The sequence below is a fragment of the Mirounga leonina genome, unplaced genomic scaffold (assembly GCF_011800145.1).
Source record: "Mirounga leonina isolate KUSES-001 unplaced genomic scaffold, KU_Mleo_1.0 Mir_173, whole genome shotgun sequence".
Taxonomy (NCBI): Eukaryota; Metazoa; Chordata; class Mammalia; order Carnivora; family Phocidae; genus Mirounga; species Mirounga leonina.
Window position 1 is genome coordinate 85,442,701 of NW_023270447.1, and position 17,742 is coordinate 85,460,442.

Here is a 17,742-nt window from a genome sequence, read left to right on the forward strand (position 1 = left end):
AGGCTCAGTTGGTATGCTTGCTTTCTTTTCCCAGCCTGATAACCCAGTTTACCTTTTGTCAGAGAGAAGGCTGTTTCTTTCTTCTTCCTTTTAAACATAATAAGATTTATTTTGGGTTGCAGTTTTGGGTTCACAGCCAATTAAGCAGAAAGTACAGAGAATTCCCATAGACCCCCTGCCTGCACACATGCAGAGCCTCCCTCACGAGCAACATGGCCCCCAGAGTGGTGCCTGCGTTAAGCAAAGTGAAGAAAGAGACGTTTGCTTTGTTGACAAACTGTGCGTTTAGGTGCCTTTTGGGTACTTAGATGTAATTAAAAAGTAGCCACCAGCTTTTTCTAATTCTGGTCCCAGGTGCTTGGACAGGGGTCCGGGTGGGGTGGGGGGGCTGGGGAAGATGCCATTTCTTTGTATCTGCTTCTGAAAAGCAGAGAATACCAGGCACCAAGTTCACCCACAACAGGGAGCCATGCTCTAATCTACACATCCCCCTCTCCACGTCAGAATCTATGACATTCCTCCAACCCCCTCCCCCTCTGGCCACTGACACTTTGACTTCTCTGGCCCTTATTTATCCTGTCCCTTCCTCTTGTAATGCCATTTATCCATTGCTCCCGAGAACATTCTACACAATCAAAGCTCATGGAGAACGCTGCTACGATCTGAGCTCCGCACCAGCAGCATTTTGGGTATAACTATTGTAATACAAGACAATTTGCCTTGGTAGGCAGTCATGTCTCTGTCCCTGGATTGTAAACTCCTTGAAGGTCAATGCCTGTTCAGCACGACTGAAGCACATGGCAAAGTCCGTGCTCTGTAACGTCAGCCCAGTTGTCTTGGTCTTGTACAGAAATCAGGAAAAGGGGGAATAAAGAAGTCGTTCACTCTTTGCAGGGGGAGGAGGAGGCCAGAAGTGAGTTGACGGTTAGGGAGTGGAGTGGGTGAAGGACCTCTAATCTAACCACTTCCAACAAAAATCTTCTCCACGTGGACTTTGAACACAGAAGGGCGGAAAACCAAGAAGCAGATAGACTTTATAAAGACAGGCGCAAAGATAGGAAAAAGCATCCAAACTCGGCTCCTGAGGTCCGGGGAGTGGGAGCTGCTAGGAGGGAAGTGTGGGGAACTGGGCCGACTCCCAAGGGGTCACTGACACAGTGGGTCCCCCCCAAATGGAATAGACAGTGCTGAGTGCACAGGAAGTGTCCCTGGAATTTGGGAAACCCGGGGACAGGTGGAGGGGACGGCACAGACGGACACCATTTCTAGGACTGGTGAAATGGCAACTTGAGGCAGATCAACCGGAGACCAAGAGAATCCTATTTCTGGCAAAACAGAAGCCAGAAATTGCTTGTACTTCTGGTTGGGTATCAGGGAACGTGTTAGTGGGGCAGATGCCTAAACACAGAGCTGTCAGAACACACACGGGTCCTCCGTCTCCTGCTAGGGGTGGCGGCAGCTGAGGGAATAGGTAGGTTTTTACAGGAGAAAAACATCCGTAAACAAGATCACATGGCGTTGATTTGAAGGGAGACAGAAAACCGGGAACTTCGTGATTTGTACTAAGGATTAAGTCGGTAGCATTCCCCTGGGAATGAAGTCAAAGATTTGGAAGGAGACCTCTGAGACTGTAAATCTACTCTCCGGCTCTGCGAGTTTTACATAGTAGAAAGCGAGAGTAAAATGAAAACCACGTACCCTTGTACAGCAAGCACTGTGGAGACAGATGAAGACACTTTATTCTGACATGTTACGGTTACAATGAGAACTTCCAAGTTCCAAAAGTTCAAATAAAAATAGAATTTTGCAAATTAAAAAAAATACAACGTATGTACAAACAGAAATAGCTAGTATTACTATCTAAACCAACAGTTTGAACAGAAAGAAGCCTGCCACGTTCGGGAGCTGTGGGGTAATACTGCACATCGATGCTACAGGGCCCGGGACGGCGCTTCTGGCCTTTCCAGAGGTTTCTTTCTTTCCGTCGGTCGTGTCACTACACAATTTTGCATCAGAAACGTCATATAGTTGGTTGGGTCAAGCAAGCAAGCGTCCATCCCAGCCAGGAACCGTTCGTTAAACAAGGTCATGAGCAAATCCTTCCCGACTGCCAAGGTCCCACGGCCGGGAGGGACTCTGGCTCCCTACCTCCCAGGCTCCTCGGCTGGGGAACGTGAAACACCAAGCGGGAGACGGCAGGCACACAGCAAACCGTCTCTAGCCCCCCAGAGCCCCCTCTGGCTTGTGTGCGTGTGTGGGGGGTACGCAAGCACGCGCACGCATGTACCCTACCACCAGGGGGCGACGGGGCTGGTAACAGGTGGGATGTGGACAACGTGGGTTTCTAACTATCAGAGTGAGGCTTCCAGTTATTTGTTATGAGTGGGGCAGTGGTTGTCTTTGGGCTTATCTGATAAGGGCAGACGCCGGCGGAGGACAAGAAGCAACGTGCCTTTCCGGAGAGGCCTGTGTCTGCGACCTCGCCGCCGTGCAGTCAGTTCACGGGCAGGGGGTGTGTGTGTTCTGCCAGCCACCTCTGGGCTATTCAGTGGCAATGAAGTATCTGGGGACTGGATGTGCACAAGGGGTAAAGTCCAACACCATCACCCAGGGCGGCCTCGAGGCAGGCAGCTAGTGACCCCAGAGCCCTGGAGGCCAGAGGCTTCCCCCGCAGGACCTTAGTTCTGCCAATTTCACTGAGGGGTGGGAAGAGGGGATTCCGTTTCTGTGATGGGCGGTCCCCACATTCTCCTGACTTGGGCAACTGGTGTCCCTTGTAATAAAAGGAAGGAATAATGTGGCCAAGCTCTGAAGGCTGCCTTAAAATAAAGTGGCAGCGGGCTGAACACAATCACCTTTAGAAGGTTTGCCTTTTTGGTCCTTGTGATTTCCCCAACGACTTACTGGGGGTCCCCTCCACATTTCACAAGTCAAATGCATCCAAGGAAGCTGAAACATTTAGAAGGCAAAGTATTTTTGGTCAAAGAGATAAGAAAATAGGAAGGATGGAGTGTGGGTGGGGCCACAGTCAGGTGGAAAAGATCTGAAGCAGCCCCCTCACTTAGGGGAGCAGAGCGTGCTGAGCACAGGACCTGGGCTGGCCATGCCAGGACGTGCACCCACCCCCAGGCTGCATGGCCGTCCTGGCAAGAGACGTCAGCCTGGAGGCAGAGGGTAAGAGGACGGCGTTGTCGAGGGCAGGCCATGCTCTTGGGGAACTGCCATGGTTCACACACACCAAAGCCCAACATAAGCTTAAATGCAAATGAATGCCATCTTGGGTCCCAAAGCGCATCTGTCACAGGGCTGCACAGCAACGGGCCTAGGGTGTGGATGCAAGTAGGGGGGGAGCAGAGGTTAGGAGGAAAGTAAGCGCGAAATACCCAACCCCCAAGTGTTCACTTTGGGGGCCTGGTCAGAGAGGGCCCCCCGGCCTGGAGAGACAGAGAGGCTTCCTTCCCGGGGTTCATGCTCAGGCCTTGGGGCACGTGCTGGTGGGTGTCCCTCCCAACCCAGCCCCCTGGCAGCACAGTTTCCACGTCTGGGCCCCTCAGTGGGCTGGGGATGGCTAGCAGCAGCAGGGGGGTGGACAGGCGTGTGACGGGGACACGCCCTCCTCCTGGAATAAGCCAGTCCTAACCCTGGCTTCTCGGCCACATCACGTGCCGTAGTGTTCGCTGGCCCAGGACTGGCTTCTATCCGTCTCGGAGGTAACTGTTCCGTTGCCCAGAGTCGGGTCGAGCAGTTTTATAATGGGGTGCCCTGCTTTTAGCTAATGGTGGTGGGGGAGGGGGGACACCTGGGCTGTGGCTGCTTCACCAGGAAGACACGTGTAAGAACTCACGGGAAGTTAGTAACTCAGTGCAGAGGGGAGGAACGAGGGACGGACCGTGGAAAACACAAGTCACCAGGAGAGAAGCCGAAATGCTAAAGACTAGGGTGGCTGTAAGTCGGAGCATCTCGTCAGGCTTCTCCTTCAGGGACGGTCCATGGGACTTGTGCTCCTGGAGGGTGGCGCTTCCGAGGAGGCTGTGACCACGGGGGCAAGCCCAGAGCAGCAGCTCCCCCAGGAAGCCGTGTTTCCCTTCAAATGAACCGGTGCGCCTGTCCAGAGTCCCGACGCAGGAGGGCCCCCCCTGAAACATGGGTGAGCTCAGTGGCTCAGTCCCTAAATTTGGTAATTCACTGCATTTTGCAGCTGGCCTTAGCCCCAGCACCTGCCTTGGCAGAGCCCCTCCTGTCCGCTGAAGGCAACAGTTGGGTTCCGTAGGAGAGCAGCAGGAGGGGGCAGGAAAACTGCTCTGGGCGTCACTCCCTGGTGGCCGAGGCCTGACGCCCCCTCTGGTCCTGGCACGTGTGCGGTGGAGGGGCCTGGGGCCGGGGCCCATGCTGGACGGCAGGAGAGCGGGGAGCAGGAAACAGGAAGATACTTGCTGAGAAAGTCAGACAGGCCCAGGCTCTCGCGGTTCAACAGCATCCCCAGGACGGCTGGCCGGCGAAGTGTTCGATGACTGGAGGCTTCTGAGCGAGTGGGTGAGTGGGACTCTTCCGCGTCCTGGAACAGCCCCAGCCGGCCGTGGCGACGGGGCACGAGCAAGCCGCCTCCCTGGGCAGCTCCGGGACAGGGCAGGCTGGCGTGTGGCAGCGGGGCCGCGCTGGGCCGTCAGATGGTCTGGTAATGCTGCCGCAGCCGGGCCTGCAGGAATTCGTAGGTCAGGTTGTGTCGAGTGATGATCCCAACGATCTAGGACAAGGAGGAAAAGACCCCCGTCACCTGCAGAGCAAACCCGCTGGGGCAGGACCGGAGCGGACAGGGCTGGCCCTGAGAGGCACCGTAAGCAGAGGCGACAGAGGCCCGTCCCGCAGAGCGCTGGGACAGACGTATCAAGCTGGCCACGCTGCGCACTTCAAGGCTACCCAGTCTCCAGATGACAAGGAGATCAACAGGTAACTAGGGCTCGTCACCTGGAGGCCAAGGGGACAAATTCAGCTCCAAGAGAAATTTTAGTCAGGCCAGCTAAACTCTGAATTTGAATGTCTTTTTCAACAGGGCACACGCTCACTAGCCGCCTCAGTTCCCATCACCCGCCGCTTGCTTCAAGCATGCACGCAAGAGACGCAGCCCAATGCCGGTTCCCGAGCAGCCGAGACCCCGCGACCCCACTGCGGCTCATAAATACCTGAGTCCTTGTGATACAGTGACTTATAACAGGAAATACGTGTTTGGTCTTCATCCTAGTTCCTGCACAAGCTCTAAAAACTCTGGGAATTAAGTGACGAGTAAGAACAGCATCCTTTACCATTCATAATGAGCCCCTTTCAACTATACCTGAGTTTATGTGAATGATAAACTTTTAGAAAGTCCCGAAGGATGGAAGCTAGTTGCCAGGGCAACCAACCATGTGGCTAGAGGACTGGCTCTTCCAGTCCCAACCCCCATCTGTGGGCGGGGAAGGGCCGGAGGTTGAATCAATCACCCGTGGCCATGATGTGATCAATCCCACGGACATACACAATGAAGCCATCAACAAAGTTCCTGAACTGTGGGGTGTGGGGAGCCTCCACACTGGTGAACACGGAAGGTGCCAGGAGGGCAGTGCGCCAGAGAGGGTGTGGAAGCCTGGCACCCCTTCCCACACACCTGCCCCCTGCATCTCTTCCATCTGGCCGTTCCTGGGTCACATCCTTTCAGCTGGTAAGTAAACTGTTTTCCTGAGTTCTAGAAGCAGATCATGGGAACCTCCAATTTACAGGCACCTGGCCAGAACCCCAGGTGACAACCTGGACTTTTGATTGGCATCCGAAGAGGAGGGGGGGGGCTGTCTTATGGGGCTGAACCCTTAATGTGCAGGATCTGATGCCATCTCCAGGCAGATGGGGTCAGAAGGGAGGGACGCTGTGGAAGTCAGAGGTCTTCACAGCTGTTGCAGCCGCCGCTGCTCATGTCTTAGTGACGCGGGTGCTGAGCACCAGAAACTGTTTTTGAACCTCCCGTGTGCTCGTGTTTCAAGGAACACAGCTGGACCCACTGTAACTACGCCCACAGAAGAACAGGCTGGGCCGGGCCAGCGTTCTGCCGGAGGTCCCTGTCTAGAGAGGTTTCGCTTCCTGAAGGGCGACTTGGTGACAAACAGCAAAAGCCTCAAGAGGATGATCACGGCAGTGATGTTTAGCTACATGTCCCCCTACAGAGGACAGCTGGATAAGTCAGTGGACAGCCGGCCAGTGGGATGCCGTCGAGCCCGTTAAAATACCGTAAGCGAATGTTTCCTGCCACGGAAAGGCATCTCCTACAGGTCACACAAACCACGAGGGTGTTAGTACAGGTGGTGACAATGCCCTCATTAAGACTGGACACGTGACAGGGTGCCTCGGGGGCTCAGTCATTGGGCATCTGCCTTCGGCTCAGGTCATGATCCCGGGGTCCTGGGATCGAGCCCTGCATCAGGCTCCCTGCTCAGCGGGAAGCCTGCTTCTCCCTCTCCCACTCCCCCTGCTTGTGTTCCCTTTCTCACTGTGTCTGTCAGGTAAATAAAATCTTAAAAAAAAAAAAAAAAGACAGGACACGTAAAATCTCTACTTGTAGATGCAGAGGAAAAAAGACAAAGGAGCTAAGGGCTGGTATTTATTTTTTGTTTGTATTCTGCTTCTCTATATTTTCTTTTCTTTTTTTAAACAACCACACGATAACTGTGTAATGAAGAAAACAATGGAGTTCTAAGAAAAAAGAAAACCAGGAAAGTCTGCAGCACTGATTACTAGTTATACATAGTTGGATCTTTTAAAACTCTCTAAGCGGGGCGCCTGGGTGGCTCAGTCGTTAAGTGTCTGCCTTCGGATCAGGTCATGATCCCAGGGTCCTGGGATCGAGTCCCGCATCGGGTTCCCTGCTCTGCAGGGAGCCTGCTTCTCCCTCTCCCCCTCCCCCTGCTTGTGTTCCCTCTCTCGCTGTGTCTCTCTCTGTCAAATAAATAAATAAAATCTTAAAAAAAAAAAAAATAAATAAAATAAAATCAAATAAAACTCTCTAAGCATTTTGCTTGAAATTCTCTCATTTAACGTCATAAATGCCCAGCGCGGGTGGGGAGTGGACCCCGCCTCAGGAGGCGCAGGTCTGATGGAGGGTGAAGGAGAGGAACACTGGGGACGCCTGCCCTACGCTCTTCCGCAGCAGCTGTGACCCTGGCGACACCTGCCGGCCGAGTGGAGAGTGTACGTCAGAAACACACAGGAGGCAGAGTGGGCAGAAAAGCTTTTAGTCCGAGAAACCCTGCTGGTTGGGAAGCCCTGACTCACACGCAGCGGGGGCAGGGTCCTTTCTGGAAGGCAGGCGTGGCTGCGGGCACAGTGGGAAGTCAGACTCACCTCTCCCACGGCGTTCACCACGGGCAGGTGCCGCAGGCCCATCGTTCTGAACAGGTTGAAGACTTGGGAGACGTGCGTGTTAGGTGAAACAGTAAAGGGCGCAGGGTTCATGTACGGGGTGACATCCTGCAGAGAAGAGAACACAAGTCACCTCTGGCCACCTGCGCCCTACCCGGGATGAGGCGCGAACGCACGGATGAGCAGCGGCCGGCTCCTCTCCGGGGGCCCTGCCCCAAAGGGACAGCCCTGCTCACCACAATCATGCGCGGGTTTAGCAGCGTCAGGTCAAGGTCGTGGATGTCGGGGTACCGCGGGTAATCCTCAGCCATCTCGGCGTAGGAAAGGCGCGGCTGGCTGGCGCTCTGCAATCCCAAGCGAGACAGGTCCTTGCACCCAGCACGGCAAGCGGCAGGGGCACACGGAGAGCCCCTCCCCCTCCACGTCCACACCGCTGGCTACGGCGCCACCCGGCGTGAGGCGGTGCAGAACTGGGGGCTCTGTCGTGAGACCCCTGTCGACTGACGCCAGTTCCCAGCCAGGCCTCGCTGTGCCCCCCTCGGCGAGTCTCCTAATCTCTCTGATCCTGCTTCTCCTTGCCTGTAAAATGGACATGGCTTGTCCCGGAGTCTAAACGGGAGAAGAGCTAATAGGTCTCAGGTTGACGTGTGTTCCTCAAAAGACGTGTCTGAGTCCTAGCCCCTGCACCTGTGTGTGTGGCCATGTGGGAAACAGGGTCTCTGGAGACGTAAGCAAGTTCAGATGATGTCAGACTGCACTAAGGTGGGCCGTCAGCCCAATGACTGTGTCCTTCTAAGAAGAGGGAAGGACACAGAGGGAGAAGGCCACGTGACAACGGAGGCAGAGGCTGGAGGGACCTGTCTCCGGTCAGGGAGTGCCAGGGATGGCTGGTAGCCCCCCAAACGAGGAAGGCAAGGAGTGATCCTCCCGAGAGAGCGAGGCCCTGCTGACGTGTGGACTTCATACTCTGACCTTGAGAATTGTGAAAAGAAGAGATTTCTGTTGATTGCAGCCACCTGGTTTGTGGCAATTAATTGGACACGGCAGCTTTGTTACCATCCCTGCATCCCGAGGGACGGTAACAAATCTTCTGGATTTCCCCTCGGCCCTCACGGGGCACCTGGGCCGCCACCATGGCTCTCAGGCTGGGCACAGTGGCCACAGTGCTGGTCGCCACTCTGTCCTGATGGCTCGCCCGTAACTCCTCTCTCCACACACTGCCCCCCCGCCCCCGCCCAAGCCGCCTGCTCAGCGGCACCCAGCTCCTAGCGCTTGGTCAGCTCAGCTCCAGCTACTTTCTGCCTTAAGGCGAGGCCTCTGCAACCTAGCCCACATCACCCCTCCTGTGCCCCACACACCACCGACCACACCTCCAAGCCCCAGCCCCTGCCCCTGGGGCCTTCCTGTCCCGCCCCATGCTAGCTGCTTTTCCACATGCCAGCAGGACCACAAGTGACTGCGGGGCTGGCCTCCGCGGCCAAGAGCTGAACCAGGAGAGTCCGTTTGGAAAGCAGGCCTTTGGGCAACCTTTTCAGGTTCCCTCTAAAGGGGGTGAAGTGTGTGGGGACGAGTGGGTCTTCAGGTTACTATAGGGACCACTTTGAAAAACACACCCTACCCACCCCTGCTTATCTCTACAAAAACCAAACGAAAGGAAAAAAAAAATTACAAGGGAATTAATAGGAAGAACATTAAAAAAAAAAAAGCATGTAAAAAAGTTCACTTATACCAGAAAGTGTAGAAACTATATTAAAAGTCTACAGACTTGGGACGCCTGGGTGGCTCAGTCAGTTAAGCGTCTGCCTTGGGCTCAGGTCATGATCCCGGGGTCCTGGGATGGAGCCCCAAATCAGGCTCCCTGCTCAGACTCGGGGGAGTCTGCTTCTCCCTCTCTCCCTCTGCTCCTCCCTTGCTGTGCTTGCGCACGTGTGTGCTCGCTCGCAAATAAAATCTTAAAAAAAAAAAGAAAAAGAAAAAAAAAGTCTCCAGGCTGAAAGGACACCTAAGAGGCAATGCACAGACTGAGGGGAGGGTGACTGGGGCGTCCCCCCACCGTAGTGCCCCTTGAGAGGCGCTGAGAGCAGCAGAGGGAGCCATGGGGCTGCACAGACTGCAGGACAGCCGCCCGCTGGCACACGGGCTCCCCACGTACTAGCTCCCGTCCGCCCCGAGGCACAGGGACTGTGCTCCTAACACCCTCGTGCCTTCCTGAATCCCGGTGCAGAGCAGAGACTCACTGATTGACTTTCCGAGTAACAAACTCCTCGGACGAGCAGGGTGACGAGCTGTGACCGCAGGATCAGGCCGTGGAAGGTCAGAGGGCGGAAGCGCTCCTCCATGGTCCAGTCTTCGCTCGGGGACTGGTCAGGGTATAGGTTGGGGTAGGGAGTGTATCTGTTACATAAAAACCAGACGCTGCCTAGCATACCCTCAGCAGGATTGCATCTTGCTTCCCCCCCACGGCCCCAACCAACTCCCCAAATCCCCCAGAAGCTCGGGAGCTGCCTCCGAGCAGTGCGCTGCCCTTTGTGAGCCCCTTCGTGAGCCCCTGCAGGCGGGGGTGCGTGTGGCGGGGGGCTGTGCTCTCACCTTCGCTCCAGCATCTGCTGCAGGAGGTCCTCCTTCTCGGCCGGCTCCTCGGAGGGGAGGTGCTCATCACACACGTTTCGCAGCTCACTCGACGGGTACGACTTCATGGACTGGCTCCGTCGGCGTTGCTCGCCAGCCCGGGTCAGGATGCTGGATTTCTGTGCGTGGGGAGGGGTGATGGGGACAGAGGTTTCTACCGGGCAGGCCATGGGTTGCTGGCCCGGGCACACCACCATGGCACCTATGCAGCTTAAAGATTTGGGTGACAGTGGCGACAAGCACGTGCTGACATAGGAAGTGCAAGGCATCTTCGGAGTGGCTCAGGGGCTTGGGGTTGAAGGGAGTCTCTCTGAGCCTCTGGAACCCGCGGTTTCTGCCAGCCCAACTTCCCTACTCCTTTGGTTTGGGAACAGCACTTCAACTCTCCAGGGTGAACCCCTCTCCTACATCATGTTGTGGTGGGACTGACAATGGACGTGCCCCAGCCCCCAGAGCCACGGGGGCTTATGGCCTGAGTGAGGGCCTCTCCCTCTGCCTGGATTTCAACTCAGGAGCAAGGGCTGGTCCCCGTGCCTCCCAACACCCTCCAGGGTGTCTGTGAGCTGCCTGCACGCCCGGCGGGAGGCCTCTGGTCCTCCAGCTCCCCTGTCGGTCCTGCAGCTTCCAGCCGACTTCTTTTTCTTAGGTAGGCCGAAGTCCATTTCTGTCACAGGCAACTCTAGAAACCTCCTGATACCACTTACATGCCATAAATAATGCCGATTAAAACAAAAAATCCATCTGCACGCTTGCTGGGGTGACAACGGACACATGTCCTGACGGCCTAATGACGTCCACACTCGCTATCACGTCTACACTTGCTGCCGCACATAACGAAGAGGTGGATTCTCCCTGAGAGCCAACCAGCGCCCCCATCTACGGGGTGTGGCAGGCGCCAGATCAGCGTGTGCGTCAAGGAACTGCTTATTTCTCACCCACCGTTCCTCTCGGGCTGCTGTACCTTGAATTTGATGTTGTTACTGATGAGCTGGTTGCCCTTCATGAACTCCTTCTCGTTGCCCCGGTTCTCAGTGACCACCGGGAAGGCGTGGTGGACCGTGGTGCGCAGGATGCTGACCAGAGACTGGATGCGGGTGTGCGGGTAGACGTAGGTCAGGTTGGGCTCCATGATGTCACTGGCTCTCAGTCTGGGGGAAGGAGGAAAGTGGTCCTGCCTCACAAGAGAGCCCGCAGTATCCCAGGAGCGAGCCCTGGATCTCCTGCATGGCCCGGACCACCGGGGTCCCTCCTCTGAGCCAGCTTCTTTGAACACACACGTTCGTCTGTACTTCTATCCTTGTGCAATGCCCTTCCCCATGCCTGGAACGCCCTTCCCTGCTCTGCCAAACTGGTGGGCCTTTCCTCAGCTCAATACAAGATGTCCCCTTACCACAAACGCCACCTACTTGCCCAGGTGAATAGCCATCCCCTCCTCAGCCCTCCATGGCACATTCCTCATATCATCACTGAATTGTTAATGGTACTACTAGAATTAAAAAAAAAAAAAAGTATGGGCTGTTCCTTTAAACCAGGTGGCAGCTGCAGGTGCCAGGCCAAATCTGGCCTCTCCCGCTCATTTACATATTATCTATAGCTAGTTGTAACGGAGACCACATGGCTGGCAAAGCTGTACATATTAACTATCCACCCCTTTACAGAAGTTTGCTGATCCCTCTGTTGGACCATAAAGGCCTTGTGGGGTCCCCGGACACAGAAGGCCCAAACCATTTGCAGGCTGGTGGATAAATCAGCGATTATGCCTAGAATAATCCCTGCTTTTGGCATGACACTTCACGGGGCATGTGTGAGGCAGGCTGGCCCTCACTCATCGGGCTTAGCAGACCCTTAGCGGAAACGTGCAGTCCTAACACAGACCTGATCGAGACCTCCTGTCAGGTCCAACCAGAAGGCCACAGGAGCTACGTCAAACCACGCAGCAGCTGCCGGCCTCCACCCCCCAGCTCCCAGACACACCCAGCTGTTTCTGGGAGTTATCTACCGGTTCACTGGACTCCCACCCCAGAATCTTAATCACCACTTCCCACTCTGATGCACACACCCCTCAGGCCCGAGGTCATAAACTCTGAAACTACAACAGATGGAAGTCATGGTCTCACTTGTCCATTTCCGCCTCCGTCTCCCATTCCAGGAGTGGCACACCTCGCAAGCCCACGTGGATGTCATAAATGCCCTTGTTGAAAAAGTCCCCTGTCCATTTGGCCACCTGAGACACAAAACAAAGACTTGAAAAAAGGCTGCTGGGGGGGTGAACTTGGCCCTGCACCGGGGACAGGCCTGGAAGGGGAGCACTCACCATCAGAGTGATCATAATGGGGAGCCCGTAAGTAATCTCGTTGGTAGACTCAATGAGGATGACCGTGAGACTGATGGTCATGCGGACGACCCCGCCCAGGAAAGCTGCGGCACCGATCAGGGCAAAGGTCCCCGAGTAGATGTGGCCCAGGCCGATGTAGCTGGGCAAGAAAGAAGCGGAGACTATGGCTTGGAATCACAAGGTTCGCACACTTGTGCCACGCACACCCGGGCACGCTCACACGCGCACACGCACACACTTACCTTTTAAGGACATTGGCAACTAAACGTCCAAAAGCAGCTCCACACAGCAGGGAAGGCACAAAAAGGCCACTTGGAACTGAAATGCCATAGGTCCAACATGCAAGCAGGAAATAGAGGGCGAAGAACAAGGCCAGAGTGACGGGGCTAAAAGTACCTGCGAGGCAAGAACCCATCTGAGTCCCACCACCAGACGCCACCAAGGCCCGCCGGGCTGCTCTGGCCCCTTCCAGGTCCTTCCACACCCCAACCAGTTCACCTCCAACACTGGAGGCAGAGACTCCAGCCTTGTCTGGGTTGCTAGTACAAAGGAAAACTCCTATTTTGCTCAGAATTGAGGGTAAGCCTGGCTGTGTCTGTGGGCCAACAGCAGGGGCAGAGGAATCATCATGTTCCCTGCAGGAAAAAAAAAAAAATCAATCACCTAAGAACGGGCAGGCTCACAGATACTCACTATCCTGGTGGAAAAGCTGAAGGATGGCAGACTCCTGGGGATTGAAGAAGAGTGTGGCCATGTCGTTGTAGGTCTCGTTGGGACAAAAAAAGGTCTTGGTACTTGAGTTGACATCTTCTGATGTGACCTAAGACACAAGAATCGGAGAGTCAGTACGAGGTCATTACGAAGTCATTACACCTGATCAGGGCGCTCAAAGTCTTGGAGCGGGAGGTCTCTAGTGGGGTCGAGAAAGTCTGGCTTGTAAGCTTTACCCGGAAATGAAACAGGTGGCAAAAAATCGATCTCTAGCCAAGAGCAGCCAACCGTGATACTGTATTCCTTACGCTTCGAGAATGAAAGAATCGGGACGAGGGCTCTTGAGTTACGACAATGAAATTCACCGTGGATCTGGCTCTGCTTCCTCTCGTGGTGCTCACGTTGTAAGTGATAACTGCTGGAAGCCTGGCCTGAGAGCCCCACGCACTGTGAAGTGCGGAGGAGGACCGCCGCGGGAAGCGGGGCAGTGCCCCCTCCTGGCGGAACCTGGCAGGGAGGGGCTGCCCAACGAGAAATGTGTGTGGCTCAGGAACGAGGCGACCACGAAACGATCCACGCATGCAGAGTTTCCCAAACTATGTCGGGAGGAACCCCGGTCCTGAGGCCTCCCAGGAAAGAGTCCTGCAGTCGAATGTGCTGAGATGCATCGCAGCCTTGCTGGAGATCAGAGAACCAGCTGAGGGCAAAGCAGAGGCTCCTGCATCAGACAGACTGGCCTCTGACTCTGCCCCTCTCCAGCGCCTGTGGGAGTGGCAGCTCATCCTGGAAGCCTCACCTGTGAAATGTGAGTAATGCCGAGCTCATGGTGTATACCACTGAGAGATCATGGTCAAGACCTCACTTTGTGGGGCGCCTGGGTAGCTTAGTGGGTTACGTGTCTGCCTTCAGCTCAGGTCACAATCTTGGGGTCCTGGGATCAAGCCCTGCATCGTCGGGCTCCCTACGGGGGGAGGGGGAGCCTGCTTCTCCCTCTCCCTCTGCTGCTCTCTCACTTTCTCTCTTTCTCAAATAAATAAAATCTTAAAAAAAAAAAAAAAAAGACCTCACTTTGTCTCCGTTTTCTCCCCTGTAAAATGGGGATAATGATACCAGCCAACACGGTGGGGGCAAGGACTAAATGAAGTCATGTCCATGCGGTGCTTACTGGAATAGCTAGCACACGATAAACGTCCAAACACCCATGACACTGATGGAATTGTAGACATCCTACGCGGTCCTTAGAGCAACTCATTTAATTCTAGCTAACCCGTTAGACCACAGGATTCTTTTCCATTTGTTTGTGAATCATATGTATCAGTGTTCCACAGGACGCGTTTGGAAAATACTGGTCTGGTAAGGAGGCAGCCTCGGGACTAACGAGTAACACGGGTTGGTGGATATAAAGAGCCACATAGTAAGTATTTTAGACTTTATAGGCCACGCAGAGTCTCTGTTGCACATTCTTCCTCTTCTTCTTCTTTTTTTTCTTAAACACTCTTTAAAAAGGTGAAAACCATTTTTAGCTCAGGGGCCACACAAAAACAAGCAGATGCCAAAGGCCAAATCTGGCCCACGGGCCACAATTTGCCAAGCCCTGATCTAAGCCATGCTGCTGTTCATGGACGTTGCTGGGGATGCCAAAGGGGCAGCCATCCAAGACAAAGCTCCCAACAACCCTGAGGGATGTGAGCAGCTACTCAGGAGCAGCAAGAAGGTAGGGTACTGGGGTGCCTGGGTGGCTCAGTCGTTAAGCGTCTGCCTTCGGTTCAGGTCATGATCCCGGGATCCTGGGATCGGGCTCCCTACTTGGCGGGAAGCCTGCTTTTCCCTCTCCCACTCCCCCCTACTTGTGTTCCCTATCTCGCTGTCTCTCTCTCTATCAAATAAATAAAATCTTAAAAAAAAATTAAAAGGTTGGATACTTAGGGAACACTCCCGAGCCTCTACCCTAGAGGCCAGAACCATGCATCTGGCTGACCACATGAAGCTCTCAGACCCACTGGCTTGGACCAAAAAATTGTAAGGCAGAGTAAGCTCCAATGCCTCCCTCACTGACCCTGCTCTTTCAGGGAAAGGTTCTAGAAAATACTACATGCTCCTAAGAAGCAAGAAGGAGAAACAGAAAAAGAACATAAGGCAGTAAATGACCTAAACCCAAGAAGAAAGAACCAGGAAATGCCAAAAGAGCCGGATCGCAGATCACTCTGACGCAGGACACTCCTTTCTCCCAGTCTTAAGGGTGATGCTCATAATCGTGAGGGTGAGGCTGGTGGGCACCTTTCAGGGTTGAAGAGGTAGAAGAGTAAACTGGGGCTCATCGAACAAGCGACGGTTGGCTTCCTGAGCTTGTCTCCAATTAATTTTGTTCAACAAACAGAGAAGCTCCCCTCTATGATGGCCGTGACTCTTCACAAAAGTGAAAAAGAGCATGCACACTCTCTTTTCCGGGAAAAGGCTCCTACGGATTCCTCTAGCTCTTAGCAATCTGATACAGGTGTGGAGCAACAAACAAACACACCTATTATCAGCAGAGGCAAGTCACACATTTCTGGATTCTTCCTCTTTGGGGGTGTAAGACAAAGGCAGCAGGTGCACAGGGGTTACCTGGAGCTGGGATGAGTCATTACCGATTTGACCCGAAGCAGACATCTGTCGGCATTCTCCTAATACCATCGAGGCCATAAACACCACCACGGTGCTTACCACAGACACCAAGAGGCTCTCTAAGACTCTAGGAAGCAAAGCACAGCGGTTACTACAAGATAAAAAAAGACACCCCAGCCTCGGGAACTAAAAAACACAACCCTGTCTGCTCTAACCCTCACTGCCCCAAAGAGCATGCAACCAGCAGCCCCGAGTCAGTCAGGACACGTGCAGAGCTTGTCAGCGACTTGCTCCATTCTAGCAACTCGTTCGTCAACAGTGGGTAGCCAGGAACATGGGCTGCTACATTACCACAACACCTCTCTCTGAGGAACAAAATGGCCTTCCATTTTAGGTCAAGAGTCTCATCGACCCTTCTGACTTAGTGGCTGGAAGGCAACCAGCACCTCTGATGTAAATTAAGCTCAGACTCAGCCTTTTGGCCCGTCTGACAAATAGAGGAGATCCACGACCCTGTCTCTATTTTTAGTCTCAGACACGAAATCAAAGCTGGCGGGAGAAGTGGAGTCCGTTCCCATGAGCTCTTTCCTCGGGAGAGACGGCCTGGTCCACACGAAGCTCAGGGAGCCACGGCAGGCTGCGGGAGGCAAGCAGGTACCTGACGAGCTTAGGTTTCGGGTGCACGTTTCGCATACGGTACTTTGCAAGCCTCTTGTTCAGACAGTTGAATGTGGCTCCCAGGAGGCCCCCAATGACCCCCATCACGACGAAGAAACCCAAATCCATAGCTGTCCAGAGGTGACATTTTTTATCAGAGTCAGAGCACTGAGAGAAGGGGCAAGGGAGGGAGAAAGAAAAACCAGAGTGCCCATGAGAACAAGAAGGGACAGAAGCAGAGAAGACAGAAATAAGAGGTGAATCTGCTTTCCATCTACGAGAGCCAAAGCAGAGCTGGAAGCCTGCCCGCACCGAGCACTGAGCATGCACAGGAGACTCACGGGGCAGAGAGACCCCATTAGAAGCTCTGCCTACCCTTCTGACCACTGCTCTCTGGTACTTTAAAAACAATTTTCATGGGTCAAGTAAAAACAAACAAAAAACCAGAACCCCCAAAAAACGATGGAAAAAAGGACAAAACATACCTTAAACTCGCCGAAGTTCAACAATCCAGGCAACTGGAAGGAACCCCAACTTCCAAACTGAATCCCAGAACGAAAGAAGTTGAGGGTGAAGGTGGCAGACATGGAACAGAAGAGCTAGAAGACGGGACAAACAGGAGAACACTCAGGAGTGACAAGTCCTACCTTCTGGGCGCGGCCTCAGAAAACCCACTGCCGCCCCCCCCCCCCCAAAAAAACCCGCACGTCCAGGTCTGGACACAGAGACCTGGTAGCCACTGCAGTGAGCACTCCTTGGGTGCGAAAACTGCGAATCGGGCTGTGAGAAGTGTGTATTCAGTGGCCTATTGTGAGAGCCTCTTTATTTAGAGCCTGTTGTGGACTAGATCATGTGCCCAAAAAGGAACGGTAACTACAAGACAAGGAACATGCTAGTCTGAGGGAGGAGGCCAGGTAGGGTTCAAGTCTAGCCTCCGCCACTGCCTGCCTCTGACCCTAGCCGGTCTCCCGTTTTTAGGCCAGATGGTTCATCAAGGGAGGACAATGGCAATTTGATGTGCGGATGGGGGGGCCTTGATATGAAACGTACAGAAATGTCCATGGTTTGGAGGTTATGGGTCCAGAGCAAAGGAATTTCTAATAAAGTCAACCCTCCTGGTCTCATCAAAATGACAGGTGACCATACTGAGTCAGAAATGTCCAGTTTAGTTTTGGGGAGAGGGGGTGGCTAAGTTTAGGAGGTGCTTTCACTAAAAGTCCTCCTTACCACTTTCCACGTGAGCCCCTGGTTCCAGAAGGACGAGCCCTCTTCCAGACTGAAGAGGGTGCCCCCGATGGGGGCCCCAAAAGCTGCAGCAACTCCAGCAGCCGCCCCTGCTGATACAAAGTCCCGCTTGTCTCTGCAGGGAGAACAGAGAGGTGATTCACCCAAAAGAGAGTCCTCAGGCCGCAAAAGGCAGGTGT

The 17,742-nt window shown here is 54.1% G+C and overlaps 1 protein-coding gene across 3 annotated transcripts in view; it reads right to left on the minus strand.

Moving 5' to 3' along the window:
- Positions 1-1,715: 1,715 nt before the first annotated feature.
- Positions 1,716-17,742, minus strand: part of CLCN6 (chloride voltage-gated channel 6) — a 30,531-nt gene continuing 14,504 nt past the window's right edge. Inside the window, exons 10-23 of one of the 3 annotated variants that reach the window (XM_035019785.1) lie at positions 17,546-17,678; positions 16,804-16,917; positions 16,320-16,486; positions 15,662-15,788; positions 13,040-13,166; positions 12,589-12,742; positions 12,326-12,485; positions 12,129-12,235; positions 10,973-11,159; positions 9,973-10,130; positions 9,621-9,777; positions 7,620-7,727; positions 7,366-7,491; positions 1,716-4,744 (exon numbers count right to left, since the gene is read on the minus strand). In XM_035019785.1, coding sequence (XP_034875676.1) covers positions 4,664-4,744; positions 7,366-7,491; positions 7,620-7,727; positions 9,621-9,777; positions 9,973-10,130; positions 10,973-11,159; positions 12,129-12,235; positions 12,326-12,485; positions 12,589-12,742; positions 13,040-13,166; positions 15,662-15,788; positions 16,320-16,486; positions 16,804-16,917; positions 17,546-17,678 — 1,906 coding nt within the window. In that variant the 3' untranslated portion in view covers positions 1,716-4,663. Of the gene's footprint in view, positions 4,745-6,982; positions 7,492-7,619; positions 7,728-9,620; positions 9,778-9,972; positions 10,131-10,972; positions 11,160-12,128; positions 12,236-12,325; positions 12,486-12,588; positions 12,743-13,039; positions 13,167-15,661; positions 15,789-16,319; positions 16,487-16,803; positions 16,918-17,545; positions 17,679-17,742 lie in introns of those variants that run through there. The other 2 variants (XM_035019784.1, XR_004681789.1) reach the window with 2 other exon arrangements.